Source organism: Carettochelys insculpta, chromosome 5 (assembly GCF_033958435.1).
Source record: "Carettochelys insculpta isolate YL-2023 chromosome 5, ASM3395843v1, whole genome shotgun sequence".
In the NCBI taxonomy this organism is placed as follows: Eukaryota; Metazoa; Chordata; order Testudines; family Carettochelyidae; genus Carettochelys; species Carettochelys insculpta.
In genome coordinates, this window is record NC_134141.1 from 82612706 (window position 1) to 82636612 (window position 23907).

At 41.1% G+C, this 23907-nt stretch overlaps 3 protein-coding genes across 6 annotated transcripts in view; 1 reads left to right on the plus strand and 2 right to left on the minus strand.

Moving 5' to 3' along the window:
• The window catches only part of CCDC125 (coiled-coil domain containing 125), a 48468-nt gene extending 35708 nt beyond the window's left edge, over positions 1-12760 (minus strand). The window contains exons 1-4 of one of the 2 annotated variants that reach the window (XM_074994220.1): positions 12744-12760; positions 6319-6676; positions 4538-4596; positions 1119-1205 (exon numbers count right to left, since the gene is read on the minus strand). In XM_074994220.1, coding sequence (XP_074850321.1) covers positions 1119-1205; positions 4538-4596; positions 6319-6637 — 465 coding nt within the window. In that variant the 5' untranslated portion in view covers positions 6638-6676; positions 12744-12760. Of the gene's footprint in view, positions 1-1118; positions 1206-4537; positions 4597-6318; positions 6677-12638; positions 12700-12743 lie in introns of those variants that run through there. The other variant, XM_074994219.1, reaches the window with a different exon arrangement.
• Positions 12761-15355: 2595 nt separating this feature from the next.
• Positions 15356-21722, minus strand: AK6 (adenylate kinase 6). 2 transcript variants are annotated; one of them, XM_074995401.1, is made up of 5 exons: positions 21614-21722; positions 20223-20315; positions 17364-17422; positions 17119-17264; positions 15356-16982 (listed from the first exon to the last, which is right to left on the minus strand). In XM_074995401.1, the coding sequence occupies exons 1-5, from the start codon at positions 21639-21641 to the stop codon at positions 16793-16795; spliced, it is 516 nt and encodes a 171-aa protein (XP_074851502.1). In that variant the 5' UTR covers positions 21642-21722; the 3' UTR covers positions 15356-16792. The 2 variants fall into 2 exon arrangements, with proteins under 2 accessions (XP_074851502.1, XP_074851501.1); XM_074995400.1 differs by lacking the exon at positions 21614-21722 and adding an exon at positions 21404-21585.
• A 61-nt stretch (positions 21723-21783) lies between these two features.
• The window catches only part of RAD17 (RAD17 checkpoint clamp loader component), a 31331-nt gene continuing 29207 nt past the window's right edge, over positions 21784-23907 (plus strand). For both annotated transcript variants that reach the window (XM_074995398.1, XM_074995399.1), the window contains exons 1-2: positions 21784-22132; positions 22627-22728. In XM_074995398.1, coding sequence (XP_074851499.1) covers positions 22684-22728 — 45 coding nt within the window. In that variant the 5' untranslated portion in view covers positions 21784-22132; positions 22627-22683. The remainder of the gene's footprint in view (positions 22133-22626; positions 22729-23907) is intronic.

The window sequence follows — 23907 nt, forward strand, 5'->3', positions numbered from 1 at the left end:
TTCTGTTTTGGTTTAGAAAGAGCCTAAACTTCCTGTATAGGCTCCTCTTTCCCCCAAGAGGTTCCCCATCTCCTAATCAACCTAAACCCCTCCTTTCTACACTGTTGTCTCACCCATGTATTGAGACCTTTCCGTTCTGTGTGTCTTTCTGGTCCTACGTATAGAACAAAGCATTTCAGAGAATGCTATCATGGAGGTCGTGTATTTTAATCTTTTATTTAGCAGCCTAAATTTGGCCGCCAGGACCTCTCTCTTACCTTTTTCTATATCACTGGTAACTGCAAGTACTGCAAACACTGGCTCCTAGTGAACAGAAGTATATCTAGATATCTCATGAGATTTGCAACCTTCGCACCCAGAGGCAATTTACCATTTGAATCTCCTAGTCATCATCAACCCAACCATCTATACTTCTAATAATTGAAACCCCCATTACCATCAACTGTCTCTTCCTAGTAACTGGAGTTCCTCCTCAAGAGAGGTATTGTCAGTGTGAAGATATCAAGACATCACCTGGAAGGAAGATCCCAACTATGGGATTGTTTCCCTCTGCTCCAACTTGAAAAAAAGCTTTAAAAAAAATCAAAGGACCTATGTTACAAAAGTAACTTTCAAGAACCTATTGTACAATGTAGGCGACCTTTGAGCCAGGTACAACGCTGACATAATTTTAAGAAGAGGAACCTAACAGTAAAGTACATGGGTTGTGTAACTACAGTACAACCTTGCAAATGGAGTGTAGTGTCTTTGATTTTAATAGTATAGAAAAACAAAGAGAAAAGAGTAAAGAGATATCCTAACAGTTAACAGATGCTTTTATTTTGACAGCTCTGGGCATGAACTGAAGGGAACCCTTAATTGTGATGAAAGACAGTACAGGAAGTAACAGTTATAGGAGTCAAAGGAGGAGAGCATCCATTGAATAAAATGGATTGATCCTATGAGGTGAAATTATTAGTTTTCTGTTACAGCAGATCCTCTTACAACAACAGTAGTGAGTCCATGTGGAAAGTAGTAAAAACAAAATCATAACTGCTAGCTCTTTAATATTCAGGTGCAGTTAATGCTTTAAATTAAAATGTGATTAGATAAGCTGTTGATTTAAAAGAATGTCTTACCATATTTTGCAGAATTTTAAGTGCTTCATCTTTTCCTTCAAGTTGTCTCTGAGATGCTTCAAGCTCTACTTTTAAAATTTCCGCCTTCTAGGGTGAAAAAAAACCCAAAACTATAAAGTAAAAGACTGCTTGTTATGTCTCAAGTTACATCAGCAAATTAACTCCCTTCACGAGGGAATTTTTTTCCTATTATGATTTACAGCTTGTTTCCAATATGAAATTACAGTAATGATAATACTTATTTAAGCAAAACAAGCATGTGTACAACTATTTCTTCCCATTCTCTGCACATATAATTTAATAACACATGATAGGATTCTGCAGGTCTTTTGTTTGTGTTTATTCTGACACAAGCTTTTGAACACTATACCCTGTTCTGCTATCTTATTTTAATTATGTTACAATTGTATGAAGATATTACACATATCTGGATACTATGTTCGCATTATTTTGTATATCGAGAATTAAACAGCTGTCCAAGAAGAAAAGCTCTTATCAACTGTATCCCTATTGGTATGCAAGGGTCCCCTTTCTCTTCTCTTCTTACAAGAGGTCAGTTTGAAATTTCCAAGAGTTCAGAAAGAAAAAAAAACCAAAACACTCCACCCCCTTTTCCCCAGCTATTTCTGGACAAGACACAGTGACCTGCCCTCACTCTGACCATATCTCCACACATGCACAAAAGTTGTGCCTTGCAACTTTAGGCGAATCAGAGCAGAAAACCAATGTTAAAAACAAGGTCTCAGACAAGAAATCTCCCAGATTCTCTTAACTGAAGTTCATGTTAAAGATAAGAAGACAGTCATCTTAACGGCTAAAATTTATTTAGAATATTTGTACATGGTAAGAATCTGACTGGCTGCTAGAACTAGATTCCAAAGTCAATACTGATACCCAGCATTTCTTACAGGTCCACTAATTCAGCACCTGATATTGAAATGTGCCTGTATTTGTAGGATTAAGTTGGGTGAACAAATTGACCCATTCAGGTGATATCTCAAAACCAAAGGACAAAAATAATCTTTGACCAGTTAATGGCAACTGATTCATTTACTTTATAACATATGTGCCCTACACAATCAAGAGTTCAACTATAGAGTTTAAATGTAGTCCTTTGCTTAGAAAACAGCAAGTTTTTTTACCCAGTGATTTTAGCCTTAATTCTAGATTATATAGACATTTATGCTTTGCTTTTAGTTTCTATCTTACATTCAGTCTTTAAAAACAGCACATACCAAATATTTGGCAAATCATTCCTTTGAAATATTGCATTTTAAACAGCAGGACTAAGTAGACAATTTCAATAAAATATGGGCTCTCAGTCATAAACAGATTCTCAGAAGCATGATGAAGAGCAATTCTACTAAGGCTACATCTATGCTACCAGGGAAGATCGACCCCCTCAGTGTTGAGCTTCCAGGGTTTGATTTCGCACATCTAGTATGAATATGCAAAATCAACCTCTTGGGCTTACAGTTGACCTCTGTACTCCTCATGAGATGCAAGGAGCATGAGAGGTCAGCCAAAGAAACTCTCCCATCAACCTTCCCCTGTATAGACAGACAAGTTAGCCAACCACAGATATGTCGATTTTAACTAAGCAATTGGTGTAGCTAGAATTGCGTATCTGTGGTTGACTTTTTTAGTCTAGTGTAGACATAGACTGAGCAGACAGTTCCTCTTGGGAGTTGCTGAAAACCTCCAAGTCCCACTGAATTTAGTGGAAGTTGAGGGCATTCAGAAAATCCCGGTTGCTGATCACCTTCATGAACTGGCTTTGCTGGACTGCTGTTTGATGATTAATAGAATGCTTTCTGACTTGCATATTCTCTCTATGCCAAAGCGCTATACTCTCATCCCTGTCCCTTCTTGAAATGGTTTTCATTTTTCCTCTGATAGGATAAATGCTACTATCCCATTGCTTTAACTGTAGGCTTCTGTCTTACTCTCTTTTCTGAGTAACAAGATGAACAAACCACAGAAATTAAAAGAAAAACAATACTAACATGTAAAAGGGTATTTTTGTTTGTTTTACTCTGGTAATAATACAATTTGGCTGTGTCTACACATGCAAATGGCCATTTCGAAGTTTACTAATGAAGCACTGAAACACACATTCAGTGCCTCATTAGAATGCTGGCAGCCGCGGCACTTCAAAATTGACGCAGCTCGCTGCCGCGTGGCTCGTCCACACAAGGCTCCTTTTCGAAAGGACCCTGGCAACTTCGAAATCCCCTTATTCCTATCTGCTGTAGACCTAGTGTTCCTATGTTTGTTCTCAGTTAACTGAAGTTGCACCACAACGTATTCAAATTACATATTTTCCATGTACCATGTATCTTATCATCCCAATTGACCAATATCTGATTAATAGCTTGGTGATGTTCTTTGTGCTCTGCATTCAATACTGACTTGAAATAGGCCTGCCAGCTTCCCTGTTGATGCTCCAGGTTTACAAAACCAAAAACATAATGAAGAAAATGCTGCTAAATGAAGCACTGACTCTTTAAGGCCTTCCACTCTTTGGCTACATATACAATCACAAGTTTTTTTTCGAGAAAACAAGGGCTCTTTCAAAAAATCCTGCAGAGCATCTACATACAAAATGCGTCCTTTCCATATTAAATGAGAAAAATGCAGTACTTTTTCCAGCATCCCTCTCCCTCTCCCAGATGAGGAAGAGCATCTTTTTCCTAAATATTCTTTCAGAAAATAGTGGCTATGTCTACACTTGCCCCCGTTTTTGGAAGGGGGCATGGTAATCAGGGTGATGGGGAGATTACTAATAAAGTGCTGTGATGCATAGGCAGCACTTTATTAGGCAAATTCTCCCCCGCAGCAACTTCGAAGTGTCAAACTTCAAAGTGCTGGCATGCTGCGTAGCTGCGGGCACTTCAAAGTGCCCGTGCTACTTCGAAGTGCCTTTACTCCTCAAAGGCTAATGTGTGTAGATGCACTGGGGTCCCTTTTTTCAAAACAGCAGTCCTTATGGTGTTGGATTTTTCCATCTCTGGCCAGTTCTTTCGAAAGAGTGGTGGCCATGTGGACGCTTTCTGTTGAAAGAGTGGATCCATTTTTTCGATCTGCTTTTTTTTATGTGGACTCTCTCTTTCCAAAGAAGTTTTTTCAGAAGAGCTCTTCTGGAAGACCTTCTTTTGAAGGACACTAGTGTAGACACAGCCTCTGGGACTCTAAAACAAAGTCTTCTTCTTCATTTAACTCCAAAACTGGAAAATCCAGAGGATACAGTAACCTGCAGGCTTATTACATCACAGAGCACAGAATTTTTTGTCTCCCAGTTAGTTCTCTAATTGACAGAAGTCATGTTTATGCAAAAGTTTAGGGTGTTCTAAGCCACATATATTTTATTGCATTATAATGAATATTTCAAAAGAAGCCCACTCAGGACTAGTACTAACCTCTACAGCCTCTCGAAGTTGTTGCCTTAATTCTTCATTTGACACTTCAGAATTAGACTCTATAGAATGACAAGATGCCAACACATTCACAAAATTCCCAATTTTTCAGTTTTCTTTACCTTTACATTGATAAGAGAGCCCATTTAGACATTCGCCATCCTTGTTATTTTTATGAAACTAAACAACACAGAATCACAAAATACACTAAAACGGTATTTATTAACTGGTCTGCAATATTTCACACGTAAAGAAACCAAAGTTAGAAAACAGGAAAAAAAATTAATTTATTCTCTGTGTGGCTGAACTTAAGAGTTTGCTTTTCTCAAAAAGTTCTTTTCCCTCCAAATGCATTTTAATTTTTCTTGTATATTTATGAAAATAGTGTTTTAAGTTTTCAATGATTAAAAAAATACGAGACAACTAGTTACCAGGTGTTTAAGAAATCTAATTCCATAGAATAATTTGAATGAGGTCTTGGAGCAGTACATGGAGGGAAGCACTACACTGGACCCACTCATTTAACTCATATAGATCCCATGTGCTTCTTATGGGCAACTGCTTTTTCCTCACCTATGCCCTTAACCTCAAAGAACCTCCCCTTCACATAGATAGAACACTTTCCAGAAGCCCAATTAATTCAACAGGGCTCCATGTGGGCTCAAGCTCTGTTTATGTGGAGCTCATTGCACAGACTCTTATCACTTAGTCTGTAAGCAGAAGCATTGTGAAACTGACTGGGATTGCACAAGTCTCATAAATTTTACACCAATTCTGCTGTTACCCGCCACAGAGCAATTAGGTTGGACAGTTTGTTCTTTGTGTTGGAGGGAGCAGGAATGAGCCAGAGTGTCTAGAACATCATAGAGGGAAACATTCAGTTGAGGGTGGTCAGAATAACTAAAATGACATTTGAAGGAAATGAGGAAAAAAAAAAAAAAGGAGAAGCACCAACTGTAGTTGACTAGATTCACAGCACTGCTACCTTTACATACAAATCCAATGCTAATAATGAGGAAACAGCTTCATAAGTTGTACAGTACCTTTTCAAATAGTGAGAATCTTCCTGAACTTCAGTTTCAATGAAATATCAAAACACAGGTATTTGATATTAAGATGAAAACTGATTTTTCAATATAATTTCAGGGATGATACATTTAAGCTCCTTACAGACACAAAGAAGTGGAATTTCTCCATAAACAAACAAATTTAGTCTGCTTCTCTTCCTCCCTCCCGCCGCCTTATTTCCTAATCTCTTTCTCAAACCTCACTTTCAAAACCCCCATGAAACAGGCATCATAGAACCAGCAGCTGGAATGGAAAAAAGGCTATATAGCTTCAACCCCTAGCATTTGAAGAGCTGAGAGTTAATACTATCTTGAACAAGCTAAACTGAAAGTATAATCCAATGCATATTTTACTCAACAATTTACAGTCTACATACTCATCGTTCTGTCATAAAAAAATTCAGCACTGCAGAGCAATATCAGAATATACAAGCAGCATAACTAAAATTCTTCAGCATTTGTAGCATTCTAAGGGTGACTAACTTCACAGTGAGATGGCATTAGTTCAAAAGCCTGCACGCTAACTTTTAAGATATCAGTCACCAATGTAGTGTGCCAACATTAGAGGCACTTCTTAACAACATTTCATGAGATTCTCAAAATGTTTCAGAAACATTTGATTAAATCCTTATGACGCTCTCATGAAGTTGATTATTTTCTCAATTTCACACACACAAAAACTTAAGGGACAAATAATTAACTAGAAGTTAGTCTTACCAAAACTATTTTGTCGGCTACATCTAGTAATATTCCTAATTCCAAGCTTTCTGGATGACACATCATATAAACCACTGCATTTTGAACAGCGAAAAATTGCAGCATCACTTTCTTCTGCTTTCTTTAGCAGAACCGGGTTGAAGAGCTTATCAGAGCCTTTTCTAGATCTAAATGTGTGCACATTTAAATCTTCCATTTCATATACACCACCAGGTCTTCTACCAAGTCCATTTCCTAAGTCTCCACACGTCATGTCATCTTCTTCACCTTCTGAGTCTGTCCTCTCCTGTTTGCTCTGTAATGTAAACACCTCACTCATTGGCAATGTGAACAGAATTTTCTTCAGAACTCTGTATACCTATTTTGAAGGAGAAGAGACATTAGACAAAGTAACAATGTACAAGTGAATGCAATACTTTGAGATGAAGTGAAAAATCTTGTGTTCTTAGAGTCACAGCATTTTCCAACAGTATGTTCAGGATCCCAAAAAATGTCTACTGTAGACATAAACAAAACACACTAAGACAATCTGAGTCATTTGTCCATAAAATTACCTGTTAGGTACGCCAAAACAATTCCAATGACTTGAATCTATGATTAAACAAACAGATTGGTTTTACCTGACACAAAACCAGCAGATATTTTCAGTTTGTTCAACGATGTTTCTAATAACATAAAAGAGTATCAGAGCACTGTTCACTACCAAAGAGGCAAAAGAGAACACGCTAAGCACTTACTCACTAGATTTCTTCACTAAAAAAGAAAGGGAAAAAAAAAGCAGTAAAGTAGTAGTATTATTAGGTTTACAATTCACTAGCTACAAGAGCCACATCAAGTTCTCTGTAGCATGTGATGTTTAGCTCATGCACAAGCAATTCATGTAAAAGTGTGAGAAAAATTAATCCCTCCTGAACTTTCTTGAACCGAATGGATTTAATTTTTAAAAATGTAATATTACTTTCAATTGAGGCTCATTCAGTGCTAGATGTTTAATCTGTAAAAACAACTAAACCTTTATAAAGAAAAAAGATTTCATAACATTTCTGAGTCAGACATACCCTTCTTTCCACATATGTTTTCTTTTAGCTTGTTGAAATGTCAACACCAGCGGACTTGGTAGTACTTTCAATACTACAATAGTTGCAAGCAGATGTAACAATTCTAAATCATATTCTTTTAATTTTGACTTTACCCACCTTAATTTTTAATAAGATTTTGATAATAGTTTATTAGATGTCAGAACCATTAATACCAGGATTTTTTCCTAATAAAGGGGAAGTCAACTTTATCTTTTAAGCATTTCCATTGTGCCCATCATCATGACATCTATGGATAGAAATTAAGAATAGAACAATTTATCTCCAAGCCTTCAAACTCAGCTGCTGTTTAAGGATGTTAACAGGTAACCAGTTAATGGAGTAGGCCTCATCCTAAATAGAGGAAGCTTACCAGTTATGGTTAACTGCTAGGGGCTGTAGCAGCCCCCCACCCACAGTGGGAAAGGGGTTGCTCCAGCCTCACAGGGCTGCTTTGGGGGAAGGTGAGGAGGGAGTTCCAGCCCAGCCAGAGCACTCCTGGTCCATAGCATCAGGGAGAGAGATGGCTAGACAGCCTGCTCCAGCATGGCTGAGCTGGAGTAGAACTCCTGCCCTGGACAGAGGCTGCTCCAGATGCACTGGAATCCTCCCCAGCCCAACTCCCCAGCTGCCCCCCCGCACTTTAATTGGTTAACCAATGTAATGGGATTTTACATCCTTACTGCTGTCACTTATCTGGTTTACAAACTCAATTCTTCCTGACAACACCATTTCCTGATAATCAATCATGAAGGAACAGAGTGATAGACAGTCCGGGATTATTCTAATGATCAAAAATGTGTAAACCCATGACATATTTTAAATTCCTTTCAGTTGAAACAGAGCATCCTGCAGCCTGGATGTATAGGTGATCATGCTGAGATTGCAAGGTAAGAAAATCAAAGGCCAAATTCTGCCTTCAGGTATACTGGCAATGTAGAGTTTCATCTGTCCTTGTGAGCAACACAGGAACAACGTAGATCAAAACAGATACTCTAGAACAGCTGTTCTCAAACTGTGAGTCAGAATCCCAAAGTGGGTCACTTAACTAGGGTTGCCAGAGCTGGTGTTTGGCTTCTTCCCTGGGCTCCAGAAAGTCTATACCCAAGCCCCATTACCCAAGACTTAAGCTGAAGCCTGAGCCCCACTGCTCAGAGCCACAGCATTTGGGTTTTGGTTTTAGCCTCCCTGTCTGATTTGGTAGGGCTTGGCCTTTGTCTTTGGACCCCTGCCTGGTGTAGCAGTGGTTGATCAGGCTCAGGTTTCCTCCCAGCTCACAGGGTCATGTAGTAATTTATATCAGAAGGGGTTGTGGACCATTGACATTTCAGAAACGCCACTCTAGAATAACTTACTCATACAAACTCCCCACAGGATAATATATGTATATGGTTCCTTAAAATTTTTATTTTTTAGAAAGCATAATTAAATTTCTATTCACAGTAGTTTTCTGTGTTTTTCATACAGAAACGTGGGTTGTTTTTCAGTAATATTAGTTGAGAAGCACTCTGAACAGATGTGCAATATGCAAAATTGCATCATGCTACTCAGCAACCATTGGTGCTCTGAATATGAGGCTCTGAACATACACCTGGCTGTTTGAAAAAAGGTAATCAGCAAAGTCTCTGTCTAATCATTTATTTCATATTAGACTAAAGACTGGAGCAGATTAGGGATGTAAAAGCCCAGTTAATTGGACTAGTTAAATGGGTGGTAGGTAAACACACAAGTTAACCAATTAAGTTGAGGGGGCACCCCATGGTGTGCCAGGGACTCAGGCTGCTCTGGTCCAGCTGAAGCTTCGATGCCTGTGGCACTGTTGTGGTAACCCCATCCTTTAAATTAGTTTTAAAACAAACTAAGGACTTCACACAATGCACAGTCAGTCTTTGGAACTCCTTGCTGGAGGATGTTGTGAAGGCCGTGACTATAACAGGGTTTAAAAAAGAACTAGATAAATTCACGCAGAGTAAGTCTATCAATGGCTATTAGCTGGGATGGGCTAGGACAGTGTCCCTAACCTCAGTTTGTCAGAAGCTGGGAATGGGCACCAGGGGATGGGTCACTTGACTTGTTCACTCCCTCTGGCATACCCAGAATTGAGCCAAGTAAATAGAGGTGATTCCACAGGGTTTGTACTGGTATCAGTGCTGTTCAACACATTCATAAATGATCCAGAAAAAAGGGCAATCAATGAGCTGGCAAAATTTGCAGATGCTACAAACTTTATTCATGATAATTAAGTCCAAAGCAGACTGTAGAGTTACAAAGAGATTTCACAAAACTGGGTGACTGGGCGACACAATGACAAATGAAACTCAAAAGTTGATAAATGAAGAGTAATGCACTTGGCAAATATGATCCCATATATACATGCAAAATAAGAGTTGAAATTAGCTGAACCCAGCAACAAATACATCTTGGAGTCACTGCAGATAGTTATCTGAAAATATCTGCTCCACACATGACAAACCAAAAAAAAAAAAATCCTAACATACTACTGAAATTCATTTGGAAGAGGGTAGATAAGATTGAAACTATCATAATGATTCGATGTAAGTTAATGTTTCACCCACATATCCAATAGTGTGTCCCCTTAAACATCAAAAAGACATGCTGGATTTAGAAAAGGTACAGAGAATGGCAGCAGAAATTTTTAGGAGTACTGAACACATTCCATATAAGGAGAGATTAAAAAGACTGAACTTTTCAGTTTGGAAAAAAAGGTTGATTAAGGGAGACCTATGATAGAGATCTATGTAATCGTGAATGATGTGGAAAAATTGAATAAGGAAGTGTTATTTATTCCTTCAAATAACATAAGAACTAGGAGAAATTCAATGAAATTAGTGGGCAGCAGATCTAAAACAAACAAAAGGAAGTTTTTCTTCACAGTCAGCCTGGGGAACTCTTTGCTAGAGGATGTCATAAAGGAAAAGACTACAAGAGGATTCAAAAGCGAACTAGATACCATAAAGGAAAATGGGTCCCTCAGTGGCTATCATCCAGTGTGGTCAAGGAGCCAACACCAAGTTCTGTATGTCTTTCAGCTTTTCCAGAAGCTGGGAAAGGGTGATGAGATGAATCACTCAATGATTGTCTGTTGCATTCATTCCCTCTGAAGCTCCTGGCATTTGCTATTGTTGGAACAGGCTACTGGGCTAGATGGACCTTTGGCCTGACCCAGTACAGCCATTCTGATGGTCTTACATAGTACCCAGATATATCTGCCCCTGCAGTAGCCCACTAGACTCCACTCCCCTTCCAGAGCTGAGCTAGAACCCAGGACGCCTGATAGGGTCTCACTGGCTGCTTCTACACGCTCACGCGCCTGTCAGAGGTGGCATGGTAATGAGGCAATTTGAAGCAGGCTAATCACATGCTGATGTACATATTCCGTGCCTCATTAGCATGTTAGCGGCTACACAAATTTCAAAGTGCAGACTTTGAATTACAGATTGACAGCATAGATGGGGCAGTTTCAAAATAAGCACACCACTTTGACATTCCCTTACTCCCACAAAACTAGATGGGAGTAAGGGAATGTCGAAGTGGGGTACTTATTTCAAAGCTGTGCCCATCTACACCGTCAATCTGCAATTTGAAGTCTGCACTTTGAAACTTGCGGGGCTGTCATTATGCTAATGAGGCACTGAATATGCACATTAGCACCTCATTAGCCTGCTCTGAATCATCTAATTACCAGGCCCCCTCCGAGGGGAGGTGGGGCGAGTGTAGAAGCAGCCACCCTCTCTCCCCAGAGTTAGTAAAAAAGAAAGAATATATATTAAAATTTAAACCTAACTGTGTCGCTTAAGTATCAGAAGGGTAGCCAAGTTAGTCTGTCTCTTCAAAAACAAGAAGTCCTGTGGCACCTTATAGACTAACAGATATTTTAGAGCACCAGCTTTCGTGGGTAAAGACCATGAAAGCTTATGCTTCAAAGTATCTATTAGTCTATAAGATGCCACAGATCTCAGTGTTGCTTAAATGACTTGCCACAAGATGCGAGAACACGAGAAAAGCTACGTCTACACGTGAAGCCTACATCGAAGTAGCTTATTTCGATGTAGCGACATCTAAATAGGCTATTTCGATGAATAACGTCTACACGTCCTCCAGGGCTGGCAATGTCGACGTTCAACATCGACGTTGCGCAGCACCACATCGAAATAGGCGCTGCGAGGGAACGTCTACACGGCAAAGTAGCACACATCGAAATAAGGGTGCCAGGCACAGCTGCAGACAGGGTCACAGGGCGGACTCAACAGCAAGCCTCTCCCTTAAAGGGCCCCCCCCAGACACAGTTGCACTAAACAACACAAGAGCCACAGAGTCGACAACTGGTTGCAGACCCTGTGCATGCAGCATGGATCCCCAGCTGCCGCAGCAGCAACCAGAAGCCCTGGGCTAAGGGCTGCTGCACACAGTGACCATACAGCCCCACAGGCGCTGGAGAGAGAGCGTCTCTCAACCCCTCAGCTGATGGCCACCATGGCGGACCCCGCTATTTCGATGTTGTGGGATGCGGATCGTCTACATGTGCCCTACATCGACGTTCAACTTCGAAGTAGGGCGCTATTCCCATCCCCTCATGGGGTTAGCGGCTTCGACGTCTCACCACCTAACGTTGATGTTAACATCAAAATAGCGCCCAACACGTGTAGCCGTGACGGGTGCTATTTCGAAGTTAGTGCCGCTACTTCGAAGTAGCGTGCACGTGTAGACACGGCTTAAGTCTGTTAAATCTCCATCGTCGATACAGGTAGAGGGCTCCCACCAGCTCGCTACTGAATTATCTGCCAACAAAGCGGAGTTTTCAAGCGCCTACGAGCCCCTGAAATCATGGCTAAAGTTGCCCCCTCACCCAGAACCAAGCTCTGACTGGGCCCCTGCTCTGCAGCATCCCCATGCTCCCCACCAGCCCTGCCCGCAGAGCGCCGGGCAGCCCCCGAACCGGCACCCCCTGGGGCTCGCTGCTGCTTCAAATTAGGCAAAGGGTGTGTTATTCCCCACCCCACGCCCTTCTGGCCTGTCTCCTCCCGCCGCGAAGACCAGCCTCCCCGGGGCGCCCAGCCGCAGCCCGGCTGGCTTCTGTGAGCTCAGGTCACCGCCCAGCCCGGGGCACCGCCCCAAGCGCTGCCGCTGCCCCTGCGCCCCCCTTTCTGAGGGCCTGTCCCAGCCCGGCGGCGGGGACCCCCCTTCCGCCTCCGGCAGGCTGCGCCCAACCCGCGGCCCACCAACCTGTGTCCACGCTCCGCATCCGCCTGCACTTCCTCGTCCCGCCCGGTCCCCAGACTGCCAGTGTCGCCAGCGCGGCCCCTCCTCCGCTCGGGGGCAGGTCCTCACCTTGTGTGGGCCGGACTCCGGCAGGGGCTGTGCGTGGCGGCGCCGCCAGATGGCCGGGTGGGGCCTCAGCCCGGCCATGAGGGGGGATAGGGCGGGAGAGAGAGAAAGCGCCGCTGGAGGGAGGCCGTGCTATTACTGCTGCCGCCCCCCAACCACAGGGAAGCCCGCCAGCAGGACATGGCACCGGCAGTGAGCGCGTGGGCAGAGCTTAGCCTGGCCCCCGACTTAGCTTCGCTTACCTGCGAGGGACAGAGGCTGAGCTTTATACACACAGATAAAATACATACAACTGCTTCCGGTCAAAGCCAAAAGCGGCTAAAACTTCTCTCCTCTGATGATGATTCCGTGACTACTGCATTTATGGCTTCTTGTAACTTCTATTGCATTCAGCGCTGGCTGCTGTCAGAGAGTAGCTTCTCCTCTGAGATAAGTCAATGAGCGGATGCCCTATGACAATTCTAGGACAAGAAGAAGGCCTGTGGCACCTTATAGACTTAACAAATATTTTGGAGCATAAGCTTTCTTAGGAAAAGACCCCTTCGTCGGATGCATGAGTCCTGGGACAGGAGCCAATGATGGGGCATTCAGCTGAGTTCAAAATCTTTAGAGTCATGGACTGATTAGTAATGCTTGCACAGCAGGGGGAAGTGCATTATAGAAAAAGCTAAAGTAGATGGAGCTGTACACAAGTAACTATCCGTACCTACCCCTCCTCATTTTCCTGAGAATAGGATTGTAGCTACAACTACTGTAGACCACTCAACACTTTTTATATTAACGTACTCTAATTTTCATGTTCTATAAAATACTTTCCCAGTGCCCACCTTTGCAGTATAAAAAATACAGAATCAGACAAGGCTAGTAATGGAAGAGTCCTTGAGGGGTCATAACAGCTACATCTGCACCACAGCCCTATTTTGATGTAAGATAATACACAACTTGTGGTGGTGTATCCCATTATTTTGAAATAGCATTTCCAGGTCCATAGCTCTATTTTGAAATAGTGCTACTGGAGCCCATTATTACCTATGTCAACATAGGCATTATTCCACAGGAAATGAGGTTTACCGCACTCCAAATAATGCACCTACTATTTTGAATTTATTTCAAAATAGCATAAGCATAATTTAGACACTGCCCAAGTTATTTCAAAATAACTTGGCCCTGTAGACATAGCCCAAGTCCAGTCCCCTGCACTCATGGCAAAACCAAGCACCATCTGGATTGTCCCTTACACATTTGTCAAAGCTGCTCTTAAATATCTCCAATGTGTTCTACTGCTTAACCAAGGTGACAGTAAATTTTTCCTAATGTCCAACCTAATATGCCTTGCTGTGAAGCTACATATTATAACTTATACATACTGACTATACCAATACCTGACCCAATTTCTAAAGGCAAACTTTCTAATAACAATTCTTATGAAATATTAAATTTTTTGCTTCGAAAGGCACTCAAGAAACTAGATGTTTAGAACCTTCTTTACAGATATGTGAAAAAGCACAAGTACAACGTAATAACATACATTGGATGACTCGTTACCCCACATGCTTTCCCATCACTGAAAATAACTCATTAAGAATGTCAATATCAATTCCTAATAACTAAACTACTGCAAGATTTGGCGTGCATTCTAAAAATGAAACTTCAGGTGGGCTGAATCTGCTTCCTTCAAAGGTGGTCCACCCACAAAGAAAGACAAGGACCTTTGTCCGGAACACTTTCTCTCATCCCTCCCACACTTCAGCAACTGAGATGAAAAAAAGTCAGATAAAAAAGCAATTACTTTAAAAACATAATGCTCAATGCTGTGAAAAAAAGCAATCTCATTTAAAATATTAAAGCATTAAGAGCTATTTTTCAGAGGGATTTCCATCTGCATTCCCAGATGCGACAGACAGTTCCACTGTGTAACTATGAACATAATCACCTTAAAATAAAGTATTATAAGCCAGCCTGCTGATTGATATGTATTAGTGCCATATGGAATTCACCTATTTCTACTCTTTTGCTTCCTAGGCCAGCAGGAGCTCTGTAGTGGAAATATCTTCTGCACCTCATTCTTGCGCCTCCTCTCTTGTAGTAGCTTTCCCACTGAACAATTAAGGAGTGGCATAAATAGCATTCAAAGAGAAAAAGTCCTTTCTCATTTTCAGCTAAAATGCTGTCAGCCCTGATGCAGACTGCGGCCGTGTCCACACGAGCCCCAAACTTCGAAATGGCCACGCAAATGGCCATTTTGAAGTTTACTAATGAAGCGCTGAAATGCATATTCAGCGCTTCATTAGCATGCGGGCGGCCACGGCACTTTGAAATTGACGTGCCTCGCCGCTGCGCGGCTCGTCCCGACGGGTCTCCTTTTCGAAAGGATCCCACCTACTTCAAAGTCCCCTTATTCCCATCAGCTCATGGGAATAAGGGGACTTCGAAGTAGGCGGGGTCCTTTTGAAAAGGAGCCCCGTCGGGACAAGACGCGCCACAGCGAGGCGCGTCAATTTCGAAGTGTTGCGGCCACGCGCATGCTAATGAAGCGCTGAATATGCATTTCAGCGCTTCATTAGTAAATGTCAAAATGGCCATTTGCGTGGCCATTTCGAAGTTTGGGGCTAGCATAGACGTAGTCTGTATGATCTCAAAGAAGTTGCGAAATCTGATACTTTCCTAGAGTTTTCTCTTCTGTAATGCGGCAATATTTGATAGAATTATTTTTAAGTTGTATTTGAAAACACTGACTTAAGTATTTAACCATAATCTTTTCACAAGAAAAGTAACTATGGTTTCGCTACTCAAAACCATTATTTAGTAGTAAATAAAACCATAAAACTTTGTACTTCTGTAGAATCTTTCATAAAGCCTCACATTTCACATATTGGGAAACTAAAGTGGAGCAACGTACTCAGTCTTGCCCAAAATTACAAAGAAAGCTTGCAGTAGAAATGAAAGTAGAACCCACAAACTGAAAATGAGTCAATATTCCCATCCTCAAGGTTTTAATCTCCCTAAAAATCTCTTTCTAGAAGCACACACACAACTTGTTTGCATTATAGCCCTTCATATCAATCTGAACAAGTTAAAACGTTTTTCCTTTTCCAACTAGTGTTAAGGTTAACCACCTTTGTGTCAGTTTTGTATAGTCCTTATAGAAGCAACATTCCCATTGTGTTCAGCGTGATTTGTAACTTGCAAGAGGGCTCCCAGGGACCCATATTAAATACTATACTTTCACAGAGTCCAGTCAGATCAATTCCACGCACACAAGCCAGTGAAACCTATAAATAATGGCAAGCATAGGGCATGGAAATATTCTAGCTGTAATAACAGCTAAATGTATAATGCAGTATGAGTAATAAAGAGAAATTCTTGCAGGGACTGACATTTAACTTGCTACTAACGCAGAAGAACACTGACAATCAGCTCAGTGTTCAGTGTAGTCACTTTGATTTGTCGCAAAACAGTAAATCTACGTTCCCTATTCTACAAAATGATCTACTGCTGCTGCTTTCACCTTCCCATTCACAAAGACTTTAAAATTCCCCACACTGAATAAAATAAACCATTGCTCATTATGTTATGGAGAAATATTTAGGGATATGCTCTCCTATGCTACAAAGAAGCTTCTGCTGTTTAACATACCTAAACATTTAAAAACAGCTCACAAAAGTAATGCATTTCATGTATCTATATACATAACCTTTCAAATATATGGGTTCATTCCATTGTAGCCTTGGGCTTTCTTAAATGTAAGACTAATGTGAGTGTGCTCCTAACATTCATATATTACCATTTGGTATTATAGATCTCAGCTGCTCTTAGTTCAAAATCCATCCTTTAGTGGCTGGCATTACATTAATTTAACCATAATCAGATTCTCCAGTATGATCAGTCATTATTAGAATTCCTCGGTTGTTCTGATTAAAATATTCTAATTTTTCAACTGCACTACAGTGACTAAAAATGTTTAGTTTACCATGCCAAAAATAAAAAATGTCATTTATTAAACAGCCAAAATATCTTGGAAAAAAGTCCAACATGTTCCTTTCCCTCATATTTCAGTTGTTGTCTTTTATCCACTGCTCAATCCACTGTGTTATCTGATCCAAATTTCGTTCCAGATCCTCTGGTGTATTACTTGGCAGCTGGTGTACAATTTCTTCCTTATAAGATGACATTGCCTCTTCATAAATAGTCTGAAAAATCTCACACTGAATGTTGTCCTGTAGTTTTTTCCCTTTGTATCCTCTAAAGCACAAAAAAAATATATATATATATATCAAAGAGAAGAGGAAATATTATTTTATACAAATCCTAAATTTATATTCTTAAAAGGTTCTTGTGAAACAGCACGACAATCCACCTTCATTTATTCCCGATTTACCTGCTTTCGAGTCTGTCGTACAGAAATGAGTTTTCAGTGCGAAGTACAAATACTATATGAAACCAACGTTCTGGGAAGAAGTCACAGCCATGATAATCAACAATAACTCCACCTTCATTCATCTTATCTTCCAGTTCATCAATTACCTACAGAAAAGTCAGACAAAGACACAAGAAAACTATGTGCAGCTTCTTTGTAATTAACCTTCAGACCCCCAGTATGCTAGATTTTAAATCTGGACTCACTCTATCTTCATCCAAAATTGGGCATTCATATTCCTCATCAAAGCCTTCATATAATTCCCCTACAGGAAAAAAGTATGTTATTTTGCAAGGTAATGGTAATAATTAGACAATACTTTTATGTTAATCACACAAATTATGTTTATTTTTCACATTCTTTAAAATTTATTGTATACAATTTTTTTTCAATTGTACAAATGCCATGGATAAAAGCATTAATTTGAACATTAAAGCAGGGTGGATTTAAATCAGCAAACAGGAAACCTTGATATAAATAACTGAGTTTAATCATATTTCATATTGGAACTTTTTAAGTTATCTTCCCAAAGAAAAGAGTTGATTCTTGTTGATTAATACTAACTAGAATACTGATTTGAAACTAAATTTGGTAGGAAGTATGGCGAGTAGCTGGTCTTGCTCTCTCAGGGCTTCATCCTGACACCATCTCATAAGCAGTCCTCACTGATGCAAGTAATCCCACTGATTACAAAAGCCTGACCCTGCATCTGAATCTGCACAAGCAGACACCAGGGGCAACAAGTATCTTAGACTGGGGGAGGCTGTGCCTTTCCAAATAGCCATGCTCTGCCCCAGGACCCCACTACCACTTCCTGTTCTGTGGTTCCCTCATGCAGTGGCCCTAGTGCTTTGGCGACTGGGACTGAGACTCTGCCACACAGTGCTCCACAGGTTGGGAGAGCTAGCCTGGGATACTGGTCACAGTGGGAGGAGTTCTAAGCCTTGGGCAGCAGCAGTTGGGCTGGTGGCCAGATGGCAGTTCACATGCTTTCCAGGCAGACCTCTGTGTCCCTATGAGTTCACTTGAAAAAGAGGAGACAGAAAGACTGTTTGCATGATTGAGGATAGCAAGATAGTAGAGCCCTGAATTTACAGAAAACTCTTACATTTGAATAACAGTTTATCATATAATTAGACTGTAATGTAATGTCTATGCTCAAGGGGCCAACTAAAGATGTCACAGGGATAGACACTGGCAAAAAAGAACCAGTCTACACTGTGGACATAATTTAAAATCAAAATAAGAACCACTGTGCAGTCTCACTTTTATTATACTGCATCTGTAACCCTGCTGCTTTTTTGCATCATTTTGACTCTAGTGTCTCCTGATCAGAACGCCTTACTGTGCAACCTTAATTTTGTCCCAATGTAGTTCTCTACGTGGAAAAAATACATACAGTAGTAAGCTCTAAGTCATGCTTTTGGTTTTATAAATGTGAGGTAGATAAATAAAAAGGAACAGAAGGGGAGTAGGCCACTAAAAAAGAAATCATCTGCTGATAGTCCTATAGCCCTATTTTGGTTTGTAAACACTGTCTTGTAAACACTAAGGTAGGACTTTGCTCTAAAATACAAAAAATCTCATTTATCAAGACTGAAGAAAGGAGGAAAACAGAACAAAGTGTAAGAAAAAAAATGGTATAGTGGACACTGGTCTGAATTATATTTTGTAAATAAACTCAGTGTGATAGACACAGCATCAAGACAGTGGCATCGTTTTAGACTATTTATTTAACAAGGAATACTTATTGGCCGTTTCTACACTAGCCAAAAACTTCAAAATGGCCACGCAAATGGCCATTTCGAAGTTTACTAATGAAGCGCTGAAATACATATTCAGCGCCTCATTAGCGTGCGGGCAGCCGCGGCACTCAGAAATTGATGCGGCTCACCCAGACGGGGCTCCTTTTCGAAAGGACCCCGGCTACTTTGAAGTCCCCTTATTCCTAGGAATAAGGCAGTTCATGTGCTTTCCAGGCAGACCTCTGTGTCCCTATGAGTTCACTTGAAAAAGAGGGGTCGGAAAGACCGTTTGCATGATTGAGGATAGCAAGATAGTAGAGCCCTGAATTTACAGAAAACTCTTACATTTGAAAATCAGTTTATCATATAATTAGACTGTAATGTAATGTGTCTAGGCTCAAGATAGATAGATTCCTAGGAATAAGGGGACTTCAAAGTAGCCAGAGTCCTTTCGAAAAGGAGTCCCGTCTGGATGAGCTGCGCGGCAGCGAGCTGCGTCATTTTCGAAGTGCCGCGGTCGCCCGCATGCTAATGAGGCGCTGAATATGTATTTCAGCGCTTCATTAGTAAACTTCGAAATGGTCATTTGCATGGCCATTTTGAAGTTTTTGGCTAGTGTAGACACGGCCAATAAGTATTCCTTGTTAAATAATTAGTCTAAAAGGATGCCGCTATCTTGATGCTGTGTCTATCACACTGAGTTTATTTACAAAATATAATTCAGAGCAGTGTCCACTATACCATTTTTTTCTTACACTTTGCTCTGTTTTCCTCCCTTCTACAGTCTTGATAAATGTGATTTTTTGTATTTTAGGGCAAAATCCTACCTTAGTGTTTAATACTTCACTGAAGCTTCAAGAATATATTGCTATGTAAAAGACAGGCATGCAAACAGTAGATAGGTACATACTGAATATACGTTATTGCTGCTTAATCAAAACCATATTTTTGGTTGGTTTGACAGGGTGATACTATTGGGAGAGCATGTAATAATTATTTTAGATAAGTAACAGACATGTTCATATAAACTCGGTTAAAATAACGGCTACGTCTACACTAGCCAAAAACTTCAAAATGGCCATGCAAATGGCCACTTCGAAGTTTACTAATGAAGCACTGAAATACATATGGTCTGAAGAAGTGGGTCTGTCCCACGAAAGCTCACCTAATAAACTATTTTGCTAGTCTTTAAAGTGCTACTTGACTGATTTTTGTTTTGATAGGTACATACTGAATGTACTATCTACTGCTTGCATGTCTGTCTTTTACATAGCAATATATTCTTGATGCTTCAGTGAAGTATTGTGTTATACAACTTACCTTCTTTTGCCAAATCACCCACATTAATGTATGTTGCCCCTACTCTTGCTGCAAGCTCTTTGCCCAACGTAGTCTTCCCTACACCAGGAGTACCTATAAAACAAATTACATAAAAGGTATAAGTCACTTAATTGAATGTCATTCATGTAATTTACTTTTATCATACCTAATACAAGTACTTTAGCAAACAACAAGAAGTCCTGTGGCACCTTATAGGCGAACAGATATTTTGAAGCTTCATCAGATGCATGTCTTTGCTCATGAAAGCTTATGGTCCAAAATATCTGTTAGTCTATAAAATGCCACAGGACTTCTTCAAGATACAGACTAACACAGTTACCTCTCTGATACTTCAGCAAATAAACTTTATGATACATCACAACCCTAAACTCATAGATATTCAAAACCACAATTATGTTAAATTCCTTTAAAAAAGGATTTCAAGGAATTGAATCAGATAGACAAATCATAGGATAACTCAGTGGTCTGAGCACTGGCTTGCTAAACCCAAGGGTGTGAGCTCAGTCCTTGAGGGGACCATTTACAGATCTCGGACAAATAGATTTAAAAAAAAAAAAAATCTACCAGGGATGGTGCTTGGTCATGCCGGGAGTGCAGGTGACTGAAGTGATAACCTCACAAGGTCCCTTCCAGCTCTGAGATAAGTATATCTCCATATAAAAAGTGTCACTTTAAATAACTCTACCAAATGAGAGCACAATTCTCCCCCCAGTGCGCCCCCACCCCCACAAAGTAACCACTATGAAACACCAACCCCCACAGAATAACAAAGGAGAATAAGGAAAACAAAGTTTGGCAAGAAAATACAAATCTGAGGGGCATCAACAAATGCAGGTGAAATCTGCTTTACACAATGACATTTAAAACGAGCCCCAAACTGCATGTGGTATCATGTGCTCATGGTAAATTCCTGCCAACAGTCTGCCAAAACTCTCCGTTTGAAAGCCATTTGTCTGAGTACGTATGCGAAACCATCGCTACCATTCACAACAAAGAACTGATGGGGACAATAATCTTTGGCCTGACATATCAAAAGCAGATAACGGATCTAACAAAATTAATAACACAGGTAAATAGGATCATCTCTCTCAGCTTTAGAATGGTTAAGACGCTTAAGCCCAAAGACTTCCCTAGTTTCACGACCACTCCCAGATGCTCACTGGAAGGGACAGAGAAGGAAACTAAGGTTTGCAGACTCGGATGCAGCTTCGCTGAGGATCCCGGGCTCATCGCTCAGTGACCAAGTGCAACGTGGCGCCCCGCGGCTTAGCCAGCCCGGGACAGGCGGAAGTGGGGCTGCACCGCGATGCCCTTGGATCCCACATCGCTGCTCCGGCCACACACGGCTCTCGCTCCCCGCTGTCCATTACCCGTGAGCAGGATGTTGGGCCGCCGCATGTTTGACAGCTCCGGCTGCGGGGACCGAAGCAAACCAGTCACCTAGGAGACACGTGAGCCCCTCCCCGGGGCCTTTTCTAGCCTCCTACCTCGGCGCACACGAAAGACGTCAGCCGCTGCCTCCCCGCCCGCTCTTGTTTGCTGTGGCTCCCTCTGGTGGGGGGTGCGGGGCAGGCGCTACGCGGCCAGCTAAGTGCCACGGCGCGTGAGAGGTCCCTGCCCAGGGCCGGTAGCTGGGGAAGCCTAGATCGGTTTCTCTGCTCTGCTCTGCTCGTCTCGTCTTCACTCAGGGGAGGCGAGGATTGTGCCTCCCCTCGTCGGGCCAGGGCTGGAGGGCGCAGTGCTGAGGTGTTTGTGCTGCTGAGTACCGCGGGCGCTGGTGTCGGTCCCGGCAGCTCGCTCTCCGCCCGAGCCTCGCGACGTTTGCAGCCTGGGTGGGGGGTGCCGCTGTCAGCTTGTTCGCACCTGCCTGGGGTCGTGACCTCCTCGAGGTGATGCCAGAAGCGGGGAGGGGCATTAGTGCTTGCCCGAGCTGGGTCCCTCTCCTGGTGCAGATGGGGCTCTTGATTGCCTATGGGTCGGCCCGTGTATGCTATAGTGATAAGCGCATCAAACGAGCTGATATGCACGGGTAGACTGGGCCTGGGTCCGTTTACAGCGCAGTGGTACTAAGGAAAACTTTTCGCTGAAACTTTCCGTAACTGAGCACTGTCCCTGGACAGAGCAGGGCATAATCCACTTACAGGGATGATCCCCGTCCTGCCTATAATAGCGCTTGTTTGTACCCGCCCCTCTAGCTCAGTGTCCTTTGTAGAGCGGATAGGATGTATTTTTAATTTTATGTAGCACTTAGTTGTTCACATAAGCTTCAGTCAGAAGGCTGATTGATTGATCTTCAGTGACTATAAGTTCTATAGATTCTTTTCCCCAAGAAGGAAAGCATTATTTTTAAATACTTCCTCCCTCACCCTCTTTTGTGTTTCAGGTCACTGTCTTTAATGGGCTAGTAGTTGCATACTTCGGATGGGAATGATAGAGGTTGATGATGTCAAAAAATTCTACTAGAAGAAAGGTAGTGCCCACTAAAGTAGGTGTTTGATGATTTAGAAGTATTTTACATAATAAATTGTTTGGATTAGTTTAAGATAGAGCTTTACTCTTGCTACAGGACAGGCACATTTTGAGCACAAGTGTTTAATTAAATATAATGTTATGATACAGCAACAAGCCATTCTGGCCCTGTATTTTAATAAGACATTTAAGTGAAGGCAACAAAAAGGAAACAAGTAAAAACTTTACAGTATGTTCCTTGGGTTTATGTTGTGTTTATTTCAGTGTTCTCTTGGAAGGGCTTAATTTATTGTCTGTCATATTATATGATTGTTTCAAGTACTGGTAGTTTCATGTCATTTTTTTTATATACCTGAATATTGAATTTGCCATCATTAGGGCTTACAGTGAGTGAGCCATTTAAATGAAGACAATTTGTAAGCTATCTTTAAAAAAAAAATAATTAAAGAAGTTCCAAGTAGTGCAGGTGCTCCTTACTCTCTGTGCTAGTTTTTGTTTTCAGTCATATTTTCATAGGGGTTTTTTTTCTGCTCACTGGTGCTAAGTGAAAATACATATAAATATAACACTGATTATTAATTCACACAGTGTTATCAGGTGCACAAATTTATCTGAAAAAAATCACTTCTGGTAATCTTCACTGTTGTTTGTGCAATTAAAAATTACACAGAGCTGAAAATAAAGCTAAGTCTGACTTTCTTTTTCCAGTTGATGATATCCCTCTCCCTCTGCCCCACAACAAAAACACATATACAAAAATCTACAGGATATCTATCATTCATAATGTAGAGGCAACATAAATCAAATAATATAACATATTAAAGAGATTATGTTGTTTGCTTTTATGTTTAACTCATTGTAAACCTTGACTTTTAGTTAATAAAAAAGCTCCTCCAGAATTTCTGATGTTTTGTACCAGAGTGCTCTGAAACAGTGTCCTTGCTGTGGAATTCAGTGTCATGTGGTGTATTAGGGGGCTTTCATTGTAGAACTTAAGTAATGGTGAGCAAGCCAAGGTTTGTTTATAATTTTCCGTACCTATTAAGGACATCCAAGAGCTTCTTTGCAGACAAGGCAAATGAGATTATATCTTTTGGACCAAATTCTGTTGGTGCAAGAGACATGCATTCAAGCTCACTCTTCAATTATTTTTCAGATATGGCATTTCACTATAATATTGTTGTAAGTGAAAATG